The 27564-nt window shown below is 37.1% G+C and overlaps 2 protein-coding genes across 7 annotated transcripts; one reads left to right on the top strand and one right to left on the bottom strand.

The window, feature by feature from the left end:
• Positions 1-959: 959 nt before the first annotated feature.
• On the top strand, positions 960-24232 carry LOC124154210 (cilia- and flagella-associated protein 206). 6 transcript variants are annotated; one of them, XM_046527801.1, is made up of 16 exons: positions 960-987; positions 1064-1131; positions 1332-1469; positions 4518-4713; positions 4828-4996; positions 5077-5265; positions 5384-5542; positions 5777-6062; positions 15770-15899; positions 19461-19565; positions 20791-20955; positions 21972-22120; positions 22298-22390; positions 22473-22599; positions 23488-23726; positions 23826-24232. In XM_046527801.1, exons 4-15 carry the CDS (start codon positions 4561-4563, stop codon positions 23707-23709), a joined length of 1947 nt encoding a protein of 648 aa, XP_046383757.1. In that variant the 5' UTR covers positions 960-987; positions 1064-1131; positions 1332-1469; positions 4518-4560; the 3' UTR covers positions 23710-23726; positions 23826-24232. The 6 variants fall into 6 exon arrangements, with proteins under 6 accessions (XP_046383757.1, XP_046383755.1, XP_046383754.1 ...); XM_046527799.1 differs by lacking the exon at positions 1332-1469; XM_046527798.1 differs by having other exon boundaries at positions 969-1131; positions 1332-1404.
• LOC124154212 (upstream activation factor subunit spp27) lies at positions 23930-27045 on the bottom strand. Its single transcript, XM_046527802.1, has 7 exons — positions 26939-27045; positions 26226-26316; positions 25900-26140; positions 25603-25803; positions 25347-25496; positions 25148-25202; positions 23930-25043 (listed from the first exon to the last, which is right to left on the bottom strand). The coding sequence occupies exons 1-7, from the start codon at positions 26979-26981 to the stop codon at positions 24982-24984; spliced, it is 843 nt and encodes a 280-aa protein (XP_046383758.1). The 5' UTR covers positions 26982-27045; the 3' UTR covers positions 23930-24981.
• Between the last annotated feature and the right edge of the window lie 519 nt (positions 27046-27564).

Here is a 27564-nt window from a genome sequence, read left to right as displayed (position 1 = left end):
TGGTATCACCCGACGTTTCTAAATTTATTTTCTATCGTTACATCTGACTAGCCGTTAGCCTGATACTTTATATTGATATGGGAAGAACTTTTGTTCAAGGATGAACATAAGTGATCTTTTTCAAACTGGGACAAAGAACTCTTACCAAAACATTAAAATCATTGTGACCTTCGGATTTTTATTATGGTAGTATCGCACATTTTACTTAATTCTAGCAAAATATTAATATAGATTATTCAATCTGTCCGTAACAATTCAATACGAGCTAATAGCTAATTCACTACGAACTATAAAGTATATCGCATAACTTAAATCAGGTTTAAAATCTCATACTATACAACACATTACGGAATGAATCAATAGCACTTTCCTTTGAATTAATTCTGACGAATATAATTCAACAATAACGGCCGTCTCCTCTTCGAAACTTTATTTTCTGTTTTCTTTCCTCCTATCCCACTTCGTTGCTGCTTCGCCTTCTTCTTTTTCTAACCAGCTTTTAACCAACTTGCGTTCACACACGCATGAACTACCGCCAACCATGGTCGGAAAACGGTGGTCAGAATCCCAACCACGGTTAACGGGAACTTGCGTTCACACCTCGTTTTGTAACCATGGTCGGGGCTAACCGGCGTAAAAAGGACGTAGTGTGAACGGGGCATTATATTACTATTGGTAGCATCATGGTAGCTGCCGAAGCTAACTTCACCGTATTCACAGTCGCGGTGATTTCGAGTATTTTGTGATTTAGTCACCGGCAGTGATCGGCTACTTCTCTTCAATCACAGGTAGCGATGTATCGCATATCACTTGGTAGTAGCCAGAGCTATCTTCGCCGAATCCAGTGATCGAATCACCGATCACAGTGATTTCGAATATTGAATCACCGACAGTGACTGCTACTTTTCAGTAACGGTGATTCAATCACAGTTAGCGATATATCGCTCATCAACGATTGTTTACAATTTTCAAAATGGTGTCATGAGGGTAGGCAACTGTTGCAAGATCTGATGTGAGATTTGTCTGCCATTATTTCTTGTTTTCATGGGTCCTTTTATTGCAGAGAACTAATGAAGTTTATACGGTTGTATTATATTCCATTGAGTTCTCTCTATCCCCACTGGAAACGAGGTAAGAGTGCAATATGATCATTTGAGGCAAGGACTTCGAACTTATATTCTTTCAAATAGTTCATTCACGGTTCAATTGATGATGTGCTTCAGCTTTTTCTCGAAAGTGTGAAATGCAGTTCTTATTTCATAGCATTTATGTTGTGTTCACGTGCAATGTATCTCTTATTTTATCGGTGATATTGACGTCCCTCTTGATAGGTATTGAAGTGAGTTGGTGTCACCGGTGTCACGGTCGAAAGTTGGCGTTGTGTGTCAGTGATTGTTATTGTAGGTGACTGCAAACGGTGTGGTGGTATTTTTCCATTAATTTTCTACTACTGGAAACGTTACTTGGAGGTGATGGTTGTTTAATATTAAAACCATTAGTATTATTGAGCGGTTTTCGCGTTTGGTATTTTTATAGATGACGCCGTCTGCAACTTACATACCAATCTGTGACGGTCGAGTGGTTATATGCTGGAAGAACACCGCCATGAAAATGGAATAATTTCTGACTGATGTTATAGTTAATTTAATTATTCCCTATTCTGTGAAACAGTATCATTAATAATTTAAAATGTTTGAGCGGTTTGATAACCGTGAATTTGCTTGACCATTCTATGAGGGCAAACCTAACTCACACGATAGTTCCATTTACTTTGAGTTCGCATCCCTAAATATCGAACTTTTATTATTATCCTTTTCGAATCTTGCAAGTGGTCTTCCTAAGCTACTAAGCGTCAAAAAATGTCCATTATCACCATCATGGATCCGATAGGCACGCGAGTTCTACGAACTTCAATCTTTTTTGTCACGTTAAATTGATAGCGAGCAATCCTCAGTGCGGTATATCACAGACCTTTTTAAAGGAATTTTCCATGCTTTTATTTAACTATCCTTCTATTGTGAATAGAGTTGGGCCTTATCGTTAGGAAGATTTTGGAATTTTTTATTCCTACTCTGTTATATAGGTTTTTTGAGTTTCAACTTTCTTATTATAGGTAGTCAACATAACTTGGTTGCCTAGGAAACTAAGCAAGGGCCCAAAAATAGGAAAGTGTAATGTTGTCATGAAATTGTTTTTGATCGTTCATATATTGTTAGAAAGAGGTAGGAATGATAAAGATGACAATTAAGTGGGCATTAGTATCGCATGTTTGATTTTTCATACCATGAAGAGAAAAAAGTCTGCTCTTTTAGATCAATGTTAAGTAGCTGTTAAAAATGGACTAGAAGGGACCCCATCAGAATTGGGTGTGAATGAAACATAGTATGCAAATCTCAATCCATTTATTCAATATGGCTTGGTTTCCTAGCTTTCCAAAACTCTATGTGTTGTCCAAAGTATTTAGTCATGTAGTCTCAATGTTGCAAATGGGTGTAAGTGCGTCTTGGAATCAACATGAGTGGGAGGCAATAAGCAGTACGTCATATTGGTTTGAAATAAGAGAATGAGGAAAATTATTGATATTATTAAATGCACTTGAAAAACTTTAGCCTAAATGGCTGGGAAAATTTATGGAATAATTTGTAAGTTTACGGGAAGTGCAAAACTCCTCCGAGATTATCAGTCACATAACTTTATCATTGTAGCTTATTAAAAACAACTTTTTCTCCGGCGAATTTCAGTCAAATCAAAGCAACTGCCTTTGTTGTCAATATGTATCGTTGGCTCTCCACTTTTATCCTAATTTCTTTCCATTTAGAAGTTTTTTGTTCCATCATCATAATTTTTTGCTTGGGTTCAGGGAATGTAAGTCTCCTCTATTCATGGTATGAGAAATACAGCATTTGAGCTATTATTTGCAAAATGATCATTGTTATTTATTTATCCCTAAAAATTCAGTTCCTTTAATCAGTTGATATGCCTGGCATTGCTATGTATGCCTTCCGTGAGACATACCATTCTTTGTAACAGTGGAGTGGTTTTATGATGGAATAAAACTACCTTTGTAATTAAATCATATTGTGACCAATCGAAATGCTGCATACATGGTGCGTTCCGAAAGTAATACCATCGAATTTCCTGTGCTGCTCCAATTGGTTGGAGTGGGATCAAACCATTTGGAGTAGGTGGGGTCAACGCTAAGTTTTACAAGGAAACCAGTTTCAGTGCTCTCCAAGCTGTGAAAGTGGTTGGACATCAGTTATTGTAAACCTTTGTGCACAGACCGTGCCATGAAAAAAATGGAATCGACAATCAAGCAAGGTTTAAGTTTAATGCTAAACTTAAAAAATCTCTTGAGGAGACAAGCAAAATGATTTGTGAGGCTTGAGGGGACTCTGTTTTGCCCTACTCATAAGTTTTGAGGTGGTTAAAAGCCTTTAAGAAGGGCTAGGAAGAGGTAAATCCCTAAAATGGCAAGAATGAGCTAGTCAAAAGTGAAATCAGCGATCATTGTTTTCTAGACAGATAAGGAGTGGTCTATAAGGAATTTATTTATCAAGGAAAGACATTTAATGCTGCCTATTACATGTAAGTGCTGGAAAGACTCCGAAAAAGGGTGTTCAGGACGAGAAAAGACATCTCCGCTACCTGACTACTCCATCTCAACCAAGCACCTTGCCACAATGATCTACGAGTCCGCGGGTTCCTGTCAAAATACAAGGCTCAAATGCTGCCCTAACTCAATATACTCCAGAAGTCACCCCAGCTGACTTTTTTTTTATCTCCTCTGATTAAGGCAGCCCTGAAATTAACCGATTTGTCTTCCTAAAAAAGAGACAAGCAGTCCTGACGAGGACCTTCTGAGAGGTTCCCGAAGAAACCTTGGGCATGTACCGGTCATGGCAGATTTATTAAAACAAGTTTGTGGAGTCTCAAGGGAAGTACTTCGAAGTATTTAAAGTGTTTGTGCAAATATGTTTAATAAGTTTCTTTAAAAAAATAACTGCATTACTTTCGGAACGGACCCTTAGTTAATTTTACTCTATCATATTTTTTTTGAAGCAGTACCTATTTCTAATGAGTAATGCCAAATATTTGAATGACTTCTTACCCTTGAATATGTTCCACTCCAACTTCTGTATGTATTCATATTAGCCTCATGATAGCTTCTACATCTTTGTAGTTTCATCCATTTTGATCGGAGTCATAATACCCACTATATGTTCTGTTTTAGTTCGGTATTTTGGGGTTGGGTGAATTAACTGGTAAAGCTGTCAAAATATAATTGTATACATATTTAAGGCACATAGCATTAGACAGGGCTAACAGGAGCTATAACTTGAGTAATATCTTGTGGATATGTTGATCTTATCATTTTAGCTTCCCCAGATGTTGGGCTGTTATTTTTAATCTATCAATACTTTAATGGTTCTAAATATTTATGTACATTCTGTATTTTAAAGAGCACAAATAAATTTTATTTATATTTTATTAATAAGAGTAGTCTTTTATTTCAGATTTCAAAAGTAAAACTAGTATTTATGAGGATCACAGTGGTCCATGATGGCTTCTTCAGGTGAACTTTCTTCTGAAGGTCGCAAAAGTGTGGCCTCATTGGATACTGAGCAGCTCTTGAAGAGTGTTGTTGTTGATATTGTGAAGCAATGCTCCAAGAAAGGCATAATTATATCAAAGAACTGTGCTGCGTACCTGGTGGGAAATTTTTCATATTTTTGCCATTATCACTGTTTCTGTACAGAAGAAAATATTGCTGGGAATGCACTTTTAGACAGTTACTTTTGAAGGCTAGAATATTTTGTTTTACAGGTGACTCTAATGGTTAAAAGACCAGAATTCTTAAATTTACAAGGGCAGGAATTTGGGAAAGAGGACATGAAGAAATTGCAAGAGTTATGCTTGGAAAAATGTTCAAAAATCTGTACTTTAGCTAATTTACAAATGCAAGCATATTTCAATGTGGAAGTTGTTGGTAGAGGTACTTAAGTTTTTGAAAATAATAGCAGTAGGCTTGGTCCTGAAAATTTTGAGTTATAATCTTCATGTCTGCCTTTGCAGCTCAGGTAATTGAAGAAAATCGAGAAAACAGAAAAAGCCTTTTTGAGCCCATTTTCAGGGATTTCTTGTCCAAATTTCCTCAGAATCCAGAAGATATTGAGAAATCCTTCAACTCATTGGTAGCACTAATTATTTTAAGTTCTGGCATTGGAACATTGACTAATTCTTTGGCTTTACGAGAGACTGCAGGTGCGATGTATTATTTTGCTCTTGGGCTTGCCTTGTTGCTTATTCTTATGTTTTTCGAATTTTAATTTTAAAAATTTCAAAATTTATTCATCTCCATTTATACTATGACAATCTGCAGTTGCATTGCAAAGTGTATTCTCTGCACTAGAACTCACAGAGCTTTTGATGAAGCCCTATGATGAACAAGTGAAACAGGTTGATGAGTTGACAGCTATTGTCTCTGGTGTAAGATTATTTAACCGAGACTGCAACCGAGGAGGACATTACATTGATGATTGTATGTATTCTCCCTATATACTTATTTGTATTTATTATGGTATGTGCTACTTATCTGAAGTGAATAGAAAACCTTAGAGTTTTTTTACTGGACATTACTCAGTGATGCTAAGACTTATACCTAGGTCTCCCCCTTTCTCAAGATTGCTAATGGAATAAATTTTTTCAATCCCTAAAACCTGCTACTTAAGTATCTTTTGAGTGCAACTTGTAAGAAACCTCAATTTTTTTCTAGTGCCAGAGATATTGTCAAGAGATGTGGAAACGATGCAAGGAACTCTGCAAACGTTAATGCAAAAGCTTATGTTTAAAATATTATTGCTCACCAGAGCTGTAGAAAACCATTTTTGCAAAAGTAATCATTGGGAACCTTCATCAAATGATGCAGGAAATGGACCCAAGAAATTCATGCAGTCTTCTAATGGAGAGGAGACAGTAATTAATGGAGGACCTAAGCTCGAAGAATCTGAAAATATCAAAGATGCTTTAATCACTGCTCATCAGTTTGAATTCTTTTTAAGGTGATTTACGATTAACACTTTTGATTGTTGTAGTTAGTATTCAACATTAAACTATACTAATCTGTGCTCACATCAATGTGAACAAACATTTTTTTCCATGGAGCTGCTAACCGGTGTTTTACCATGGAAATGATGTTTTCCTATTCAGACATTGATGCAATTGAGGTTCTCATTGTCCTGGCATTTTGTTAATATATCAGTTATGGTAACTTTCAGTACAAGGACTGTTAAGAAAATACAAAGACCTACATCATAATCCCCAACGTACTTCATCTAGAAGTTAAACATACAGATGTACTTCTGAGTACTCTCCTTCCTGAGGTACATACTTATCCTGAGAGTGTTTCCATTTTTGAAAACTCCTTTGTGATGGTCATCAATTCTCTTATTACATATGCCTAAAATTTGGTAGCCATCTCAAATCATCCTGTCAAAGGTTTTTTGAATTTAGGGGGATTTCATCTCAAATCAGGCAGAGAATCATCTGAAATTTATATATGTGAAAGCAGCATTGCGCCACATGTTTGAGCACCTGAAAAACATTAGTGTCTCATTTATGCATCCATAATCTCCATCGAAGTGTTCCTGGTGGCTCAAATCATAAAAATTATGTGAAGTGCCGTTGAAAAATACTATGTGCAAATTGTGGCTCATACACCGCTTACAGATAGTAGCTCTGGGCGTTTGCACACATTTGATGCCATAGAAGTACACAAGGTTGAACTTGCATTTAGTCGTTGGATGCCACCAATCATTCAGATATGAACTTTTTATCCACTATGCATGCCAAGTGGAATGAATCTTCATTTTTCCCTTCAAAGGTATGCAATATTGGTGTATGAGAGAGTTACATTTGGTCGAAAACATGCTGACTTTGACATGCCTTAACCTTTTCCCTACGGAGGGCGTTTTTCCACGGCTTGAATTTTCTGATGCTAAAGGATGAAGGCCGTAATTTCACGGCTTGAATTTTTCAAAGGAAAAGGCCGAAGGCCGTGTTTTCACGGTTTTGCCGTCAACATGCCAAGTGGGTCCCAACCGCCATTAGGGTCCCTCGGCGCGAGAGGTCCGACCCTTTCCTATTGTCCGTGTGGGAATTATCTCGGCCCATTCCGGCTCTTTGTGTCCCACTCAAGGAAGGTGCTCATGGTCACTTATTTGTTTATAAGTTAAAATAACTAAAAACGTACATGTTGCATTTATTGAAAACCAATGCGAGGAATTACATTCTGGATGTTCTGCTGATCGGTTCCAAATTTTAAACGTGACTCTAGCGTTCATTTTAACGGAGTTTATTGTCACCTAGAACAAATTGTGGAGACGCTAAGGTTAGATGTTTAATTTTATTTTTGAAACTTACTAGCAAATTTATAGGAGCGATATTGCAATGATTTACATCTAAAGATATACGTTACTCTGTTAGCCACATTCAAAATGTACATTTGCGGTGAAATTTGATAAAATATCTGATTTAACTCTTATGAAAAAAAGCCCTCGTGATGTAATAAAATATGATTGTCTCAGTTCTTTGTCGTGAGCCAAAATTACATTGTGAGAAGCATTCCATACCATTGCAGGAATGAGAACTGCTCTACCCAGGTAATTACTTTCATATCTTGGTTCTCTGGTCAGGATCCAATAAGGTGGTCTGCCCTGCGCACCTCACGGGCTTACTTCAGGACACATTAGCTCATTAATGTTTTTTTGGAAAAACTTATTACCCTCCAACTGGCACACCCAAGAGTATATTGGTGTAAGTATCCTCCTAGTGAAATATGTACGTGGAAGATGAAGGGAGGTGGAAGGGAAGAGAAGTGGAAGTGTTTTGTATTTTTTCTTATTTCATGCGTAGTATGAATTTATATTTATGTAAGTGAAATTGCTTTATAAATATAATTTAGCCATTTCAAACAACAAATTTGTAAGATTCAAGTAGTTTTATGAGAACTCTTCGGGAAAATATTCTTTTTAAAAAATTCGAAATTTTTCATTCTCATGTTTTTAGAGAACTCGTGGAGAGCAGACGCAAATGCGGAGAGTGTGGATTTGGGCTTCATGGATCTAAAATATGTTAATATCATAAATCGTAAATACCAAGAAGTATGCTAGGAACATTAAAAGATTTCATTCCCTTTAAAGTATTTGTTGGTCGATGATATAATGCCCTTTTGCTGAAAACCCTAAAAATAACCGTAGAACTTAGTTTAAAAGTTCTATAGGCATTGCAAAACGAAAGGAATAATTTGATGAACTGACATTTAATGCAATAGTAACAATTAAAAAAAATTAAAATTGCACTAGTAACAATAGACTGACTGCAAAAGTATGCCGTGATGGGCTGCCTTCGGGAAAAGGGTCGAGGATTATATTTGCCCAGTTGCCGAGGAAAGGGTCCGGCACCCCGCTAGGAAAGGTCATTAAGGTGAGGAAGCGACTACCTGTACAGTCCCAAGCCAAGAAACAACTCAGAACAGGGCGAAAAAGAAATGCTCAAAGCCTTCGTACAGCCAAAAGCAACTTCCCGTGAAGGAGCCCGGCGCGAAAGGGTTAAAACAAAAAGTATGAAAATACTACCTTTTTTAATTGAAAGTAGTAGATTTACACTTATCACTGAGAAATTTCAAAGAAAATAAAAGGTGGCCATTTTTAGTTATATATTGTTAAGTAATTACTAATTTTTACTGTATAAACAGAACCTATTTGTTTATTATTACTTCAAATTACTTGAAAGTTATGATAGAATGTGTGGAAATGCATTTACTTCAAAAATGAAGCAATAACCACTGCTTCATGGGTCATGGTTCCTTAGTAATCAGCATTTATGTAATTTTTCATTTTTTACTCTGAGGCCTGGCTCAGTAATGTTCAAAGGATTATAACTTTATTACAGTTCATTTCTGAGCTGAGATGAAGTGATCATTATTCATCATAAGGATACTGCTTTCACTTCTATAAATTTCAGAGAAATCTGTGATGGTCACCTGACATGATTTTGCACTATCTGCCTGATTTGAGACGAAAAGGCCCTTTAGGCAATAAGAATTCGCAAGGAGCGAGGTCAGGTGAGTAGGGTGGGAGGGGAAGATGGAGTGTTTGGCCAAAAATTCACAAGTTGTGAGGGCTGAATGCAATGGGCCTTTTGGTGGTTGTTCATTGTCAGGCTTGGGACAAATTTCACAGCATTGCGACTTATTTTCATTTCTTTGGTTAAAATCTCATAGTATGGTCCAACTTACATCCAACAATCTTCAGTAAGCTCCATGATGGTCAAACATCGATTTCTCTGAGCCAGTGTGTTGATTTTGTTCAGTGGCGTAACTAGGAGTATGCCTTTTGGGGGGATGGGATTGCCTGGGGTGGCGACCCCTTCCCCCAGGGCAAAATCTGGTAAAATTTTTTCAAAATGACATGCCAGGAAATACATTTTACTCCATTTTGGCTCTAAAAATTGTACTTTAAGCATATGCAGTTATTATATGTCAAAACTAGTCAATAGCTATAAATATTTTTTAAATTTCTCTGAGCCTTTGGAGGGGGTGGGGGGGAATCTATCCCCTCATCCCCCCTATAGTTACGCCACTGATTTTATCAACTTGTGAGTTGATGTGGAAGGACATCCAGGATGCTAATCATCTTCAATCGACTAACTGCCTGCTTTTAAATGTCTTTACCACTTGGAATGAGTCGCTTCCTTCATAAAAACATCAGTGTTTGCTGTTAGAGCATATCAAAAGTTTTTCTTGCTGATTTTTGTAGTTTTGCACATTTCACAGCAACTCTTTGCTTGTACAAGTCATTCATTTTGATATCCACTAAATCAAAAAAAATCACTCATTACTAACAACTGAGAAGCTAAGTAACCAGGGTGATGATTGAAATCACAAAACTGCTCTGCAATCAGCTCTGCTCTATAAATATAACAGTACCAACTAGATTTGACTGGAATCGCTCCAGCATCCTGCAATTCAAAGTATACATATTGTTTGAACATCCCACATATGTTTCATGCTGTCCTGTACAGAAAATTTATTGGCCAGAAACTTTTTTAAAAGCCAAGTGATTGCCAATTTGGCAACACAGATGAGCCATTCGCCATTGCAGGACAACAAAAGATCATACTCCAACTGCCACATGAAAATCATACTTACCTTGTGCAGGTAAGCAGAGTACCCATGAAGAGATGAAAGCTTGGGCTTCATGCAGTATTTTATGGGAGGATAAGGGTCTGTATTCTATTACAAGCCAGTGAGAATAAGATTTCAAGTTTTCTGGGACACAAACTATCAGGATTCTTCATGGTAACTGCTAATTTGATGGGAAACTAATGCTCATCTTTGAAGGCCCATCCCGAATGTTATTTTAAATAAACATTCGTGTAGTACATGAAAATGTCCACTGATTGTTGTTAAATGTGGTCTTCCTATGGTAAATATATTTTGTATGTACATCTACATGTTAGAGTCCTTATAAATTGAATGATTGTCGAAGTTCTCTCACAGAGGGTCGTTCTTGCTGGCATTATATTACTCATTGAATTTTATGGAGTATTGGGAAGTGTGATCATGTTTTCAATTTCACTTTAGTCATCGAAGTTTAGAGTAAGTTCTGATATATTATTCCATATTAATTTTTACTTTAATAGTAACATTAAAATTTTAATTTTTCAATAAGAATTGTTTTCTTTATCTTTTGTATCAGAATTTCTCATAGTCTGCAAAAATATCCTGAATAGGCCTTCTAGTTTGCTGTTATCATAGGTTCAGAACCAGGTGTGGGATTTTTCTCTGGGGAGGGGGGCACAAGGGTCTGACATGTGTTCTCATATTAAAGCAAAATATGATTACTATAACATATTGTCTTTATTTTGACGTGAAAGTTATTAATATTAAATTATGTAAATGATTGAGTTTCCATAATACTCTAAATAAATCGAATGTAATGTTAACCTCATTAAAAATATTGTATATTTTTAAGCGTCTGGGGGGGCATGTGCCCCCCCTAAATCTGCCAATGTTCAGGACCACCAGGAAAAATTCCAGCTGACCACCACTGAATCCTCATTGTGCTGTGCTCATGGAAGCTATATGTTATGTATCTAATCCCAGTTCGTAACCTATAGAGTTCAGTAGGCAGAGCCTGCCCTGCAGGTAGTCTCCTTGCTTTTTGCCCTATCTATTTTATGAACTTTGCCATGCTGGTAGCTGGGTTGTTGAATTTCTCTTCCTTCGTTTGCTTTACTTTTGCCCTCAGTCACTCAGTGATTCAACCGGAAGGTTGATTTGATTCAGTGAGGGTTGAGCTCACCCCAGAGCAGGCCACCGGCATGTGAAATTCACACATTCAGGGGGCCAGTTCCTTTTCATGGGCCACCTCTTACTTCAAGGATTTTTGATTTGAGGCATTGAAAGGCTTCACTCAGGATTTGAAATGGGGACCCCTGGATCAGCTGTCAAGTATGCCTTTCATACAACTTTTGTCTTGTCTGTGAAATTTCAAAATACCCTTTTTGAGATTGTTGGTGAACTCTTATCAACTCTCTGAGAGCTGCAGTAGACATCCAGGTATGGAGTCTGTGAACTTTTGCCAACCACCTCAATTTGCCAGCACACTATATGTTCCAGACTGCCCAGTGTGAAGCTCTGGTACTTTTCGCCTGGAAAGTTTATATGTGAGCTCCTGGTACTTCTCGAGAAGTATATAAGAATTTATAAGAACTCAAGGATGGCTTGAATGAGAATCTATGCTCAAACTATATTTAATAAAACTGTAAAGGATCAAGTTATAAGGCTGAGGTGCAGTGAAGATGGGTTATTAGAAGTTGTCAGCTGTTTCTCAGGTCTGTGATTCATGACAGAAAGAAGAAAATCCATTGTTGCTGGTTGTAGTATTCTGTTATTTCATGAGAAGAAGATAGCCAAAATCTTCGTTGTCAGTGGTATCGCTCATACCTCAGGATGATAGAGTACACTTGTTTTCCTTCCAGCCTCATTAACGCAGGTAGCACCAGATATTGCTCAGACATTGGAACAACACTGGCTATAGGCTGCGAAGGTCAGACCAATATCATGAAGCAACGTTGAGCAAATTTTGGTCAAATTTAAACCTTTTGTTCTCTCCGGTAACAAAAGATCTTATTCGATGAAAATTTTCAGTGTCCTGACTGATTTTTAGAGGATATGTCTTGGGGAAGTATTTTTTTGTTTCCATAAGGAAATGCCACTTGGTTATGTGTTTTCAGTGATAATTGTATAAAAAGTGATCCTGTGATAAACATTCAGTAGGAAATAATAAGTTAATTGCGAAAAAAGTGTAACAAACTCAAGGTAGAAAGTCCACTACATTGCTACGGGCACCATCAGTGCTCACATTGTGCTAAACATTACAGTAAAAGCAATAATAATGTGAAAAAGATTTTGTGTCGCTGAGGGTGTATATCATATTGGCATAATAATCTGATGATTCAATTTCTTTGAAGTCCAATGAAGTGAAAAGCAGTGGCGGCGCGTGCGTATACGCATGTTAGCAAGTGCACACCCAAAGATGAATAAATTATAAAAGAAAACTATTCCTTTGCAACGCGAAGGATAAAAGTACTGTCTGTATATGCAAGAAACATGAGCCTCCGAATGCTACAGCTATCTCCTTTTCGAATTCACCGCTCTACAAGTGTGCGATCCCGTGGCATCATGCCGGGTGCTATTTCGGTCTGTGCGATCGCTTGAGGGAGCTCTGGCGGGACGAGGTAAGCGGGGGGGGTATGTGCTGTTCAAAGGGGCGATGGGAGCAGACTCAAAACCATGCGAATGCGCACGCACATGTTTTTGGTGACTGACTAGCAGGTAGTGTAGTGGTGTAGCCGCCACCTACACTACCTGCGCCCAGGATCCTAGTCCGTCTACAGAGCCATCTGTATAGCCGTTTTCTACACTACTTCCTCATAGGGTGTAAGGAAAAGAGAATGAATTTCAACTACCGTCACTTGTAAAGGTGTGTTGAGAATAATTATTTTCATACATGCTAATATTATTTCTGTTCATGCAATTTTAAGGGTAGAGTGTACCAGTGATATGTTTTGCTTGCTATGTATTCTATTACGACAAAATATGACGCTCATGGATTAGGATTAACATAATATAATTAAAATCATCCTATATCTGCTCTAATGCACACCCTAGATAAATTACCACCAGCCGCCACTGGTGAAAAGGTTAGTATGAGCTAAGAAAAAAATTTGAGTACAGAAAAAGAGAAATATAACAGCTGGAAGTTTTACGAAACATTGGAATTGGTAGTTTAACCCTTTTGAGACGGTGGAGTTTTCTCCTTAGCATGACTGCTGGACTGAGCCCAAAGAGACTTTTCCGTCCCCTCTGTACGGAGCATTCTTGCTGGACATTTGATAAGAAGGGTCTTGCGGATAATCACACACTCTCAGCACCAACCTTTTTCGACCCTTCCTAGCGGGACTCCGCATTATCTCAGACTCCGAGGGTAGTTGGGTTTCCTCCTTTTGGGGGTTATATCCCTACCAGCAGCATTGGTTCACGATCAATCATGATTTCTTTATATAAATTTGCTATATGGATAACTGTTGCTTGCACGTAAATTGCAGACTTCGCATTAAATTCAGTGTTTTATTCTGAGAATTGTTAAGCTTTGACAAAAGCTCTACTGTCAGTATTAATGCATTTAATGCAGCAATAATTTCCATGTCGATGTTTATTCTGAAATCGAGATATAAGTTAATATTTATCGTAGAATTTTGTTTAAAAATTGTAAACACTGCTCAAAAGACAAAGAATTCAATTCTTAGTTTATATTTTTTGAGAAAAGAATAAATATTTATTTAAAAAACTGACTGAATGAACAGTTGAATGACTGCTGTCCCTTACCACAAAGAGGGGTAATATAAAATGAAGGGTCCAGGTACCTGCTCCCGGATTTCGAGGGTACGGTCCTGCTTAGTCCGGTCCTTAGTCCTGCTTTGTTGGGTCCCAAAACTAAGACTTCGCAAGCCTGCGACAGTGGTAAAAGGAGGAGAGCAAGGAAATGTATATTTTCAGCATTCGTTTGCCTGCATGGAAAAATCTCCGACGAAAATTTGCTGCTTTCGTCTCCCAAGTCAGAAACGTCCTGCCGCATATTTTCGTCATTTGTAGTGAAAAGTTTAAATATCATTTAAAAATCACAAATGCTACTCTGATACAAATATTCCATACAGGATGATGGAAAAATTCAAGGTATCGATTATTATATCAAGTTATGTGTTAAATAATATTATCAATCATTAAATATATGGGAATGAGTAATAGTTGTATTGTAGTTTACGGTCTGTCGACAGCTTAGGGTATATGTCTGAATATAGTCCCCTTTTTTTCCAAAAATGCCTGTGGTAAAAGTAAAGGGGGGGACTATATTCAAACGCATTTTTTTTAACTTTTCCCGAAACTGAAGCCTCAAAATTATTCGGAGAAATACGGTAATTTCCCTCACTCTATTAAAATTTCCAAATAAGATATGGCCGTAAGTTTACTCAAATTGCACTGTTACAGGTTCATGTTTATTAATCCATTTATCAGGCAGGAAGAATTGAAAAAAAAATTTATTTATATATATATAATATATAATATTTATTTATATATATAATATACTACTTCATTCATTCACACGACGCCTTAAGCGCAAATATGCATATAAATTCACAGGTAAGGAAAGAAAGGGAAAGGAACATGGAATAGAATAAGGCGTCGTGTGAATGAATGAAGTAGTGTATCGGCCATATTGGCTTATTTCACTTGGGCTCTGCGTGCCCCGAAACGCATGTTCCTGTCTCTTTCCTGCTATCGTGTGAGTGTGTATCTTTCCTTTCATCCTTGTGTCCTTGTCCATTCCTTCTGCTGGTGAGTGGTGAGCTGCCCCAGTGCCATCTATTGGTTACTCTTGTGGGCCAAAGCAAAGGGAGTTTACTGTATATAAACCCCCGCCGAAATCATGGTAAATCTAAGCGTCCTGGTAGCGCAACTGGTAGAGCACCTGGCCGGCAACCAGGAGGTTCTGGGTTCGAGTCCCAGTCAGGCCGCATTTTTACCCTCTGATTTCTGGCTTTTTCCATCTACCACAGCACCGTTGTCCTTGTCCTTTTTCTATTCCATGTTCCTTTCCCTTTCTTTCCTTACCTGTGAATTTATATAATATATATATATAGGAATCTATATATCTTTCTTTATCTATCTATATCTATAAAAAGATATCTTTCTTGAGAGAGAAAGTGAGAAAAATGCAGCATGCCGGTGGGTTGTGCTCCCATGATAAGAACTGTTGTGGCCCTCATATTATCAGGTTATCTATAGGTTAACTCTAGAATGACTGAGTGAGCCAGTGAAATTTGCTCCTTCATTCTGTTCAGCAACTTCTTTTGATGAATTCTGCCTTTCGTGACTATTCCTCCACTTCAAAGATAGGTATCTGCCGTGGGAATGTATAATGGAAGTAAATGATATTTCACCAAGGAAGTCTGCATGCCATAGCTAAAATGGCTCACTCCACCGTTCTGGGGTTAATCCATTGATTCCCTATACATACTGACTAGGAAGTTTTATCTGATACATGCTTGGAAAATTTTCATAATCATTGCCACTCATCATTTAATCCTTATGGTGGTTTCTGCTTAAATTTAGGAAAAACTCATTTCTTCATCCTCTTGGCAGGTCACTTGAATCTCAAGTTGAAGAGGTTCAAAAGAGAATGGTTCAACTCAAAGAGCAACTACGAAATTGCCTAGCAAAAATCCATAGCACTGTTTCTTTCCGCTCAGCAATACCTACAGTTGAAATATATGTAAGTATATTTATACAAAGGGTTGATTTTACTTTGATGCTTGAGAGTAAACAGTTGTCTTGAGCAATATGTTAAGGAATCATGATGGGCAAAATTTGTAATATTTTAGAATTAATGCCTGGAAAAATATTTATTGGTCTGCAAAGGCTATTGCCAAGCTGTGGGCTCTTGACAAATGCTTTTATGGTTTCTGTGGCATGATGAGAACAGTAACAATATATGGAGAAGAAAAGAATTTAGCACTTGTCCGGGGTTCACTCTATTAATTATCTATTATCTACTCCATGTATTAATTCATGTTATTCATGTTGATGGACTGAAAAAAATGTGAATGGTAAATAATAGGGTAGTATCCTTCATCAAAGAAAACGAAATGCATTGATTGCTATTCGTTACCCACCATTAGGGTTTTCATAATATGTATACAAATTATTTGGTTTTAGAAACCCCAGTTTAAACGAATGGCAATGGTCAATTTTAACCTCAAATGAAAAAGGCCAGATTGGCGCCCATGCGATTCCACTCCACGTGACGTCACAGGGATCTAGTTTCTACACGAAAGGATAGAAGTTTTACATCGTCTGAGATTACCAATTCATGCATGAGTCACAGAGCTCAGGGAAACATGTCTTAATAATCACTAATTAACAATTTCTAAGGTCGGAAAGTTTCCTTTGTTTGATAAGGTAGCAATAATCCATATTTAAGCCAAGCGCTACCTGCTAGCAGGGTACTCTGCTACCTGCTAGCAGGGTACTCTGCTACCTGCTAGCAGCCTGCATCGTATCAGCGCTCAAGCCTCGCCTCAAGGTCACCTCACAGGGCGGCAGCAGGAACCAGAAATACGTCACACGCACTTTTCCCATCATTCCTACTTAGCCGTCGTGTTTTCGCGTGCTTGAAAATTTTCACTTTTCATTTAATCGCGAAAAATAGATATCGTCATTAGAAAATCTAAGAGCGTGAAATGCGTACTCCAGGAGTAATAATCTTTCGATTTAGGCAATAAAAAAAATAATAGGAAACCACCCTATTGTAATTATGCACTAATTATGTTTCATACATCATGTAGTGCATGTGTTTAGTTGTAACCATAAGTTTTGCTACTGTTTTCCTGCAAATACTAGAAGCTTTAACGAGGGGTGTAAGTAGGTCAAAGAGTATATTAAGTAGATTGTAAGTAATTGACCTAACAAAGCACAATAATGTGTGGTGAAACAAATGTTTGGAATCAGACTGCCACTAAAGAAGTAGGCTTGGAAAACTATAATAGGGATGGGGTGAGGATGTATTTTTACTATCAGAATTCTGCTAAGGGACAAGCATGGTTGTGCACTTCTAAGAATGGGGGACTGTTTGATCCTGTGCAATGTCGGGCAAAAGATTGGGGGGGTAAAGGAAATAGGATTCCACAGTGGCTGAGTTGTTCACTAGCAGTTGGCAAGGGAAGGTATGGCTAATGAAGGGAGAACCAATAAGTTTGGGATAGTAGATAAAGTGCAAAAGGCTGGGCTGAGAGAGAGTTTTAAACATCAGAGGGTAAGCAGCTGAAGTAAGAGAAAGAGTTAATCCATTCATTGCTGATAAAAAAAATCATGAATGTATCTCAATAACTGAAATTTTATAGTCTAAAAAACTATAGGGAACCAAACCTGCCCATTGTGGGGAGCTGCTGGTCTTAAAGTGGGTCAGCGTGGCCATTGGTCAGCCAAGCTACCTAAAGCTATTTTTTTCGGTCAGAAGTAAAAAATCTCAAATCTTGACAAGAATGGCTCCAGATTTTCTCATCACCCCCCCGACACAGAACCACCACCTATGAAAAATCATTTTCTGTAGTCGGAGCACGTCTGTGGAATAGCATTCCAAAGAATGTAAAAGATTATATGTCTCGGTCTTCTTTCAAGCAAAGATTTCTTCAATTCATTAAAGCCCTTGAAAATGTATGACCTCGTTTTGTGCTATTGTATTGTTTTTCATTGTAATGTGTCTGCCTACTCCTGTGGTTACCATTTATAAATATTTTTAGTTTGTATAGATGTGGGTTTGATAGCAATAAGTGATGATGCTAAATAAAAAAAACACCTGCAAACTCTTGAATAATGTGAAATACACAATATATCGCAGTTGCAATACCATTAGCATGTTTAAAAATGTATGTCCATGCTATTGGAAAGTATTTACTGGTTTTCAAACTAGTTAAGTGTGCATTTATTTATTCGTCATTAAGATTTCAACTATTCATAATTAATGTTTTATAACATTAACCTCAGGTCTGTTTGAAATCGAATGCCATATTTTTTGGAGTAAATGATTTATCATTATTCATGTTCTACTTATTTAGTTATTTAATTATTATCTCATGTTCTACCCTAAATGGTGTGATGGGTATACGTGCATACTTAGGTTTTCTTGCTATGATTGATTGAGTTAACTTCAAGATTTCATTTCTATGCCCTGATGTTTTAGTTGTGCTGAATTCCATTCGGAAATATTTGATATATTTCGAACAAGTTTATTTTGTGATCTCTTTTGTATGTAATATTCATCTTGTGTTCTTAATGGACATTTGTCCGAGAACAATAAATATTATTATTATTGGTGGATTCAGCTGTGAATTAGTTATACAATCTGAGAGCTGAGATTGGAGAATTCACTCTGAAGGCCATTTTACATGAGGCATGTCCTTGAGTAATCTGACCTATGTAGGAAGGCACAATAAAAATTGTGTCATGTCAAGTGGTGATTGCTTGTACTAACGTGAGAATGCATGGATGCAAGGCAGCAAAATAGCCCCTGCTCTAATTTCAAGCTCGCATTTTCAACATGTTTTCATTGCTAATCTGTGCAATGGCATGCCCAATGCAAAACGGCTTTAACCCTTGGGCTGTGGTAGTTCACGATTTTAGCTGCCAGACAGTGCAGAAGAGACCCCCTGTGCACTGGCACCCCCTGCCATGAGGGCTGGTCTGGCCCTCGTGGTTAAGTAAGTAGGTAAAGTTAAGCCCCTTAGCGATCCTTATGGTGAGGTAAAGTGCCCATGTGCAAAATATCCTGGTAGCAATAAAAATTTTGAGTAAATGCTGCAGTCAGCATGCAAAACGTAGAAAAACGTTCCTGCCCTCGAAGGATAAAGAAAAGGTCTTCGGTTTTAAAAATCATTAATGGGAAAGAAATGAAAATTTCATTTTAGTTATTGCACATTTTAAACTGTTCCCAAACATATAGTTTTACACTGCATGCATTTTGAATCACTCAGAATCAGTCCCTATGAGACCATAGGATTCACACAGGCAAAATTTTTGTGTTTTTGTTACTTTCTCAAGAACTTTTGGAGGAATATAAATTGAGAGAAAATATTTTGGAGGCCAGAATAAAGCATGTCATTTACTTGTAGCATTGTATTTGTGCTATTTATGTTGTTAAGTTGCTTACAGAATGTAGCATGCACAAAAAAATTTCAATTGGAAGTATAGCTTGAGAAATACATATCGTAATGGAAATAAAATTTATGTAGTGCACAATAATATGCCTTGATATAATCTGATTTTTTTTTATTTTTAGCCTCTTTTTATAGATCTCTATGATGTGTGGAGATATTTCCAGGACGAAATTTATTCAGTAAATTACATCAACAGTATCACATGGAATATTAATACCCATGCACAGGTTAGTACACTGCTTATGGCTACTTCTTAAACTAGAGTTGTGTATGTGTCTGGAAGAAATATATTTCCAGATGTGTAGTTACTTCTAGCCCTGATTAATCAGGCCCTAGCAAGTCTTATTACTTGTTTGCATTCTTGACATTAGTAATGGAGGAATAATGCTGAATGAAATTAATGAGGAGGATGTTAACTTTATTAACATTACCTTTATTCATTTACTCCATCTAGCACTTTCTCATTCCGTTTACTCTCCGTCTACCTCACCTGGGGATCAGGTTGGTGTGGTGGCTTGAGTGTTGGCTTCACATCCTGTGGGCCTGGGTTTGAATACAAGCATTGGCAGAGATTTTCCTTGGATGCTATGTGGAGGAGAACTCAAGTGTAACACTCCATCCATCAGATGGGAAGCCGTGATCTCCTCTGTTCTTTTGTTAAGAGAAAGCTAATGGCAATGCAGGAATTCTCTCTATTCTTCTCTCCTAATATTACCCTCTTGGCAAAAAATACATCACCTGCCAGATGCCTCCTCCAAATACCATACACCTCACTCTCTTATTCACCCACTTCTCTTTCCTCAGGGTCCAAGTTTTGGCAATGTAAAGCGCTTCTCTCCAGTTCATGTAATTTTAAATGTAAAAAGATTTTTTTTAAAAAATTCTCTCTCAATACACAATTATATCCCATCATGATGTTAGCAACTAATCATCATCATAAAAGCTCTTTAATTTTCTCATTAAATCACCCCATTCTCTGCCCACAAGGAATATAACTGGAAATTAGTATTGGGGGTAGGGACTTGCCACCTTTTTTGGAGGGCTTTATCATTGTTGAAATGTTATTGCTTGACTTTTCAGCACTTGAGTTTTACTTTTACTGAACCCATTGTTTTCCATACCCATTCCTTCTCTTTAGTTAAATTCATTGCAAACCTTACAAGTTGCTAATTAGTACATCCTCCATATCGAAGTTCAGTTCATATATAAGGATCAGACTGGGAAAAACGATAATTACCATACATATAATTAAACTATTCATCATGTTTGAAGAAAATTAGTACTCCAATCATGGCCAACAGCTCAGTATTTTTTGTGTACTGCTTTATTGGGGTAACAACATGGAAATTGTTTTTCTAGGCCTTGTAAAATTCATTGTAGAAAAGTTGATCAAAGCATTTAATAGATGGTTACATTTTATGTATGGAGAGTACAGGGATTTTTAATTAATAGGTACTAGATTCTCTGGATAATAAAATTGTGAAGCAAATGATTGGAGAAGAACATGAAGATAGAAAGAAATCACCAGAGATATCTCTTTCCGCAGAGCTTATACCTGAAATTGAACTCATTACATATGATGCTGTTGGGTCAGCGTTTGAGGATCTTCCTGTTGAGGTATGGTTTAAGTTATTGATGCTAGTTATAGTTATTAATGCTCATTGGTATATTTTTGGAGGCCTTTTTAAATGGCATTATTGCCAGTCCACATATCAAATATTATTTTGCATTGGGATAATAGAGATGGCTCATCAACATTTAGGTAGTAAGTATTGCACAAATAGTTAACAAACTAGCCTACACTGCCACCATAGTGTGAAATTGCTAGCATTAACCTAGGAACCTCAAAATTAAGTTCTTAATCCCCAGGTCCTAAACCTTAAGTTTCACCTTGATGTTGAATTACTATCATAGAGCAAAAAAGTGATCTGAAACATCGGAAAGTTTGGTGATAAACTACCTGAACCTTATCGATAAACATTTTCATAGGAGAGGAATGAGAAAGTAATGCCTAATTTGCTGCAAACGTAACTTGCAGTATAAGGACTATGGCATGTGCAATAGGATTTTAATGCATAGCTGGTAATCTCTAATAAGAAATATGCAGCTCAATGTTAGCTATTGTCAAGCGATGTCCAAGTGGCAAGAAGTGCTGCTGCTATTTGTGCCATGTACTCAGGTTTTGTGGAGTTTAAATTTAGTATTCAAGGGACAGGTTGAAGTCCCAAAAACTAAGATATGGAACTTACTAGAGTTGGTATTTACGTCAGTATAAAATAGAAAATTACAATCTCATTTTTCTTAGATGCTGACCTGTTAGATGTTCGTTATTAATTCTTGTCTGACGACTTCACAATTAGAGGTTTTCATCAAGACCCAGCATTCATGGATTTCCAGTAACATTTTCATTCCTTGCAGCCACATTTTACGATGCAATCACTTGGGAAATTGTCAACATTTTAAACCTTTATAACTGTACAGTGTGGTTATAGGATTAATTACGAAGGAGAGGGGCTATAGGAATGACTTTAAAAATATGGAAACTCAGTGTTCTTAACTTTCTAAGGAAACATTTTGTTTAGATGATGTGAATTTAATTTCAAAATTTAAAATAAGTATCATCATTCTTTCAGTTGAATGGCTTTTGCATTTGGTGCTTTGTTCATGGACATGGAGCTCTGATCCCAGGAAATCCTAAGCTGGGATTATGTCGTTATAATAACTTCTACTACAGCACTTCTAGTGCTCCACGAATGATTGAATTTGGGCAAAATCCTCAAAGGTGAGTAAAAAATGAAAGTTAGTCGAACGAAGCCCTACTATGACTGCTTGGTATGCAGAACGCTGCTTTCAATACTGGATGATCCCGTAATTGGTACTAAGTTGACAAAAATGGCAAACTCTGGACTTCACAAAATTTTGAATGATTGATGTTTGCCACTCATTTATCTCTCTCCAGCTACATTTATGAGGCTTCCTTAATATTGAAGAAAAAGCCTGAGCTCAGCACTCTTTTAAGTATTCAGGATGAAATTGAACCATCTGACATAAAGTAAGTGTCTTGAAATATGTTCCTTTTCCACAACTTACTTTGGAAGCATTAAACACCTGACGCATGGACTAATTACTTCCAGAATAGGACACAAGAGTATTTCTAGTTCAGATTCTGCAGTTCAGACAGAATTACATCCAGTTGAATCATACATTTCACCAAATTACTCTTGGAATGAATGGGACTACAGACGACATGCATTGCAATTGGTAAGATATCCTTTGTGTCTCAAATTTATCCCTTTCAATTCATTTCAACCAGGAAAGTATTTTAATTTTTCCTTCACACCAAGAAAGATCATGAAGTGATCATTGAGAAACTGACTAAATACCCCTAAGGTAAAATCTCCTGTTGATAATAATTATGCATTAAGGTCTTTGAGTGTCTGTAATGCACGACACATATTTGATCACCAAGTAATGATCAGGTTTTGCACACCAGTGGGTTAGGGAAACAGATGAGGTAGGGGAAGGAAGAAAGGATGATGTGGAATTATATGACACTAGTGACAAAATGATGGGAAGGACAGTGAGGTTACTCTTAGATTGAAATTCCTAACTTCACAAATATTTCCAGGCTGTCATAATATTTTACGTGGTAATGACTTCTTATCCTCCAATTAGTGTAATATTGAACTGATTTAAATTTTGATGAATACTGTGAATAGCGCACAATCTAAGCTAGGAACACCTTTTTCACTCTGAGTCCTGAGATTAGACTAGCTCTACTTCAACTCAATTATAGCATGACCACATTCAGGAGTCAAAATGGATATCAGATTTGGGTAAACTTTTTTCACAGATAATATTAAAATTTGCTATGCATTTTCAATAAGGTTGTTACTGGAACCAACTTCTATTACGTTCACTACCCAAGAAAAGCCCTCTTAAAGATTTGTGCCCAAATTTCCAGAGGTGCTTCTACTGATTGAATTGAAGACGTATCATTTTTACCTGGTAATAAACCTGATTTTGAGTTAAGTCTAAATGCACAGGTGCTTAAGCACTAAGCTTGTAGAAAAGCAAAACATGGGCTCACCTGAAGTTAGAAACTTACATACCCTGAACTTGTTGACAGATTGTGGTATGATTTTTCAGGTGAGACTAAGAAAATGTCTCACAACATCAGCCCAAACTGGAAAGAGTCACTGGCGTCAAGAGGCATGGGTCAATGTATCATTACCTCATAAAGAACGCTGGTCACAGACAAAGAGGCAATCTGCAAGCAATGTCCCACAACCAAGACGGTATGCATTTGGACTGAGAGGAAAGCAAGGAGAACCTCACATGGTTGATCTCACCAGACCTGTGGATGAATGACTTCCTTACAATCAAAGGTGATTACAGTATCATACTGGAAATAAGTAACATAACTGCAAGTTTTGGAGAAGAATGACTTGCACTACTAACATCTACTGATATTACTTGGATTTCAGGATGCCTGATAAATCAACTTAGTTCCACTAACCTATTGATGCTTTCCATGAATGCTAACTTCATAGATGACTAGTAGGTAAACAGGAGAGTAATATAATGGTAATTTAACACAAGGTGCATTTTTATTGGCTCCATTCACGTATTTCGATTATCAAATTGGTAAATAAGTACAAAGTCTTCTAAAAAAAACATACACATCTTAAACAGAGAAGTGGAATTTTAGTTTCAAGATGTGATTGATCAAAATTTCTATGCATGCATTCCTTTTTTTGTAGAAACCATGGTACTAAATGATTAAACAAAGCTGCTGATTGGAGGGAACAATTTCAGAGTCATTTCCAACTTAGAAATCAACACTTTCCAGTAACCCAGTCACAATATCCTTTCCAAGTCTGAAGATCCTACTCTTCATACACACAAAAATCAGCCCGAACCTCTGTCACAATAACTAAATGATACTCATTTTCAAATATAAATATCAGTCATAAAATTAAATTATCAGGACTGTATCCGATGCTACAAGGAACACACACAAGTCACAGTACATGTGAATAAGAATAGCCGAGATTTTTTAAAGAATCACTGAGTTGAAAATAGTCCTATCTGACCATTTCAATACTGAACTTGAAGAATAACACACATTAAGTAATAAAAAGTCTCAGTACTCATATGGTAAACTATGATGCAGTGCAGGAATTATCGAATAATATGAGCTGCCTGCTCCTGTTCTAGTACAGAACACACACACACAAAACATTATGGCATCTAAATACAGCAATTATCCAGCAGAAAATGAAATGTGTACCTTTAGCAATAAGCAAAATAAAAATGAAAAAGTAAAAATGACATACATTCACACAAGCTATTCGTCTTTAACAAAATACTAAATGTAACTATCAACATCATAAAGACAGTTGACACACCACTACAGATGCCATTTCTTTTCGAATTTTAAACTCCTCCACACGACAAGAATGTAACAATTACACAGCATACATTTAGTGGAAAAAATATTAAGGGATCAATTATAAGAGGTCAATTTTTTCGGAAGATGTAACCTCATACTTCCTGCATTCATATTCTCCATCGAGAGTAGAATGTAGGTACAGACAAAGGAAGGCAGTGATTTACTTTCATTGTGCCCGTTTGTCTTATTTAATCGACGAAGTGGTTCTTCAGGTACTTCATCATTCCAAAGGTTCGGAAGCGTTTTACTCCTGAGGAAGAGACAAGAAAAAGATAAGATTAGCCGTCGTTTCATGGGCCTCTCCTGCAATAAAGCAGCAATACTACACGAGTAACGTATGTTATGACAGCTTACCGAATACTTTAAGAAGTTCATCATCACAGATGGCAAACTGCTTGTTTTTGGGGTCCTATAAGGGGAAATAATGTAAGATCAATGAACAGTATCACGACCACATAATGCACTAGATTTAAAACTTGTTTACAGAGCAAACTAATCAACAGAGTCATCACCATATATTTTTATCAAACACTTATGTTAAAAAAATACTCACAAATAAGTTCCTTCCTTTAATAATAGCCCAAATCTTCTTCACTACTTCATGGCGAGCCATTGCCTCTGATCCTACCAGAGCTGCAAGCTCTGGTGTTAGGTTATATGCTCTGGTATAAGCACCGCCTCCTCCACCACCTCCACGCTTACCCTGAAAGAAGGAAGAATTTTGTTACACAAAACCAAGAGAAGCAATTGCTGCATTACAATAACAAGGATGACAGATGCTGAACAAGAAATTATGATCAGCGGCTTACTTTGGCAGCTTTTTTGGCAGGCGTAGAATTTCCACCACCACCTCCACCGCCTCCTCGTCGACTCTTTGCCCAATCTTCATCGGATCCTTCATCACTGTCACTTCCTTTGGCCTTCTTCTTGCCACCTTTTGCTCCCTTTCGTCCACCACCTCCTTTACCCTTCTTTCCAGCCGGACTGTACTCCTCATCACTTGCGTTATCCTAAGAATACAAATTATAAATACTGTGAAATACACAAATACCAAATTGTGCCAAGATGAGCTTCACCAGCCACGGGTCCAACGAGACAATACTTACGTCTGAGCCCTCGTCGCTTTCATCACTGCTACCCTTCTTCTGCTTCTTGGCAGGGGGCTTTTTCTTCGACGCTGACCTCTTTGCTTTTTCTTCTTCCTCATCGTCTTCTTCGTCCTCCTCCTCTTCTTCTTCCTCGTCGTCATCATCAGCGTCCTTTCGCTTTTTGCTCTCACTTTTCGGGCTCTTTCCGTCCCTTTTCTCTTGCAAGCATTCCATCATTATATCATCAACTTCCTTTTTCCTGCAATGAAGAAATTTCCGATGTCAGAACCTACTTTGAAACTCAACAAAAATTGGCTACACACCCGAGCAGTATTACTTATTACCTTTCCGATAGATCTATATCCAATTTTTTCTCTAATTGCTGCCTCAGCTTTTTCGCAGACATAGATGTAAGGTCCGCATCCTTAAATATGGCTAAAAAAATAGGTGGAAACACGTACTTACAATCATTAAAACATAAGAATTCTAGTCCCAGAAAAATTACACATCTCATATTACATCCAAATATCTATGAAAATAATTACTCCAAGAAATAAAACGGTTATTATAAACTTATTCCAAATTCTTATCATTAATACTGACGATTTTCAAGTATCTCAGTAAGGTTATTTAAATGCATTTTTCATTAATAACATGCTCCCACTATGACATCGGTGACAACCTCACAAAAATATTATCAAGCCGAAAATACATTTCCGGGGCTATTTCTTCGGAAAATAAGCTGTATTAAAGCTTTATTTTTGCATGTGGACTCATAATGATCAAATATGGCATGATTTTAACTATACTTTCATAGGTAAGAATGCTTGGGTGCAAATCGGTAGCGTCCCGAAGCCATTTGGGCTACACAAGCAAGACGCATATCCTACTCACGGTACAGGATATCAGAGTCCCGGTTTTCATCAGTGAATTACGTGAAAATGCCCAATGAACTGCATAATTTTTAAAGCCCAATCGATAATACATATTTTTCAAAGGTAATGTAGCTAGTTAAGAGTTCATGAAATGACTTAAAACAATAAAAATAAGTATTTACCGGTTATTTCTCTCCGTAGATCGTCCTTGGTGATACCTGCCATTTTCCTTTGTAGTAACGGCTGGTATTGGCCGGTGGGGAGCTACCAACGTTTGAACTTAATCTATTGAGAAATTCCGAAGTTTCAAAAATCAAATTCCCTTGAGAAAATATTTTTTTTCGCTATAATTTAGAGATTTATTTCATGAATTGTAACTGAGATGTACATTTCATATCGTAGTGATTTAAAGGTGACTCCGTTGAAAAAAATAGCGCTATGTTTGTATGGTGTAAAGACAACATTTGCTATCATTTATTTATTTTTCTTATAATCAGAATTTTATTTTTATTGTTAACCGTAAACTTCTTCATTTCAGCACTAATTGTCGAATTTACTGCCACTGTCTGGGCTGTGATGAAATCACCCCTCTGGCCATCAATTCGCGAAAAAATTCGTGTGGGTGAATGTTTTGTTTTTATATTCATTCATGCCTGCGCTCAGAGGCTCTACTTTGCCATATAAGTCCTATATTTTGAAATACTCGATTGTAGCGATGTTGAATAATCTATGGTGCTCATCTTTCCTCTAGGGACTGAATTTGCTTATTGGATTACCTAATAAAAGAATTATATGATGCCGGCCATGG

The sequence above is a fragment of the Ischnura elegans genome, chromosome 2 (assembly GCF_921293095.1).
Source record: "Ischnura elegans chromosome 2, ioIscEleg1.1, whole genome shotgun sequence".
NCBI classification, from domain to species: domain Eukaryota; kingdom Metazoa; phylum Arthropoda; class Insecta; order Odonata; family Coenagrionidae; genus Ischnura; species Ischnura elegans.
This window is presented reverse-complemented; position numbering and strand designations above follow the sequence as displayed.

Coding starts and splice junctions, on each gene's coding strand:
- LOC124154212 (XM_046527802.1), bottom strand. CDS start 26,981: ATGGCAGGTATCACCAAGGACGATCTACGGAGAGAAATAACCG. Junction 26,141..26,225: donor GATATAGATCTATCGGAAAG/GTAATAAGTAAT, acceptor TCTTCATTGCAG/GAAAAAGGAAGTTGATGATA. Junction 25,804..25,899: donor AAAGCGACGAGGGCTCAGAC/GTAAGTATTGTC, acceptor TTGTATTCTTAG/GATAACGCAAGTGATGAGGA.
- LOC124154210 (XM_046527799.1), top strand. CDS start 4,561: ATGATGGCTTCTTCAGGTGAACTTTCTTCTGAAGGTCGCAAAAGTGTG. Junction 4,714..4,827: donor AGAACTGTGCTGCGTACCTG/GTGGGAAATTTT, acceptor TTTGTTTTACAG/GTGACTCTAATGGTTAAAAG. Junction 22,121..22,297: donor TTTGGGCAAAATCCTCAAAG/GTGAGTAAAAAA, acceptor ATCTCTCTCCAG/CTACATTTATGAGGCTTCCT.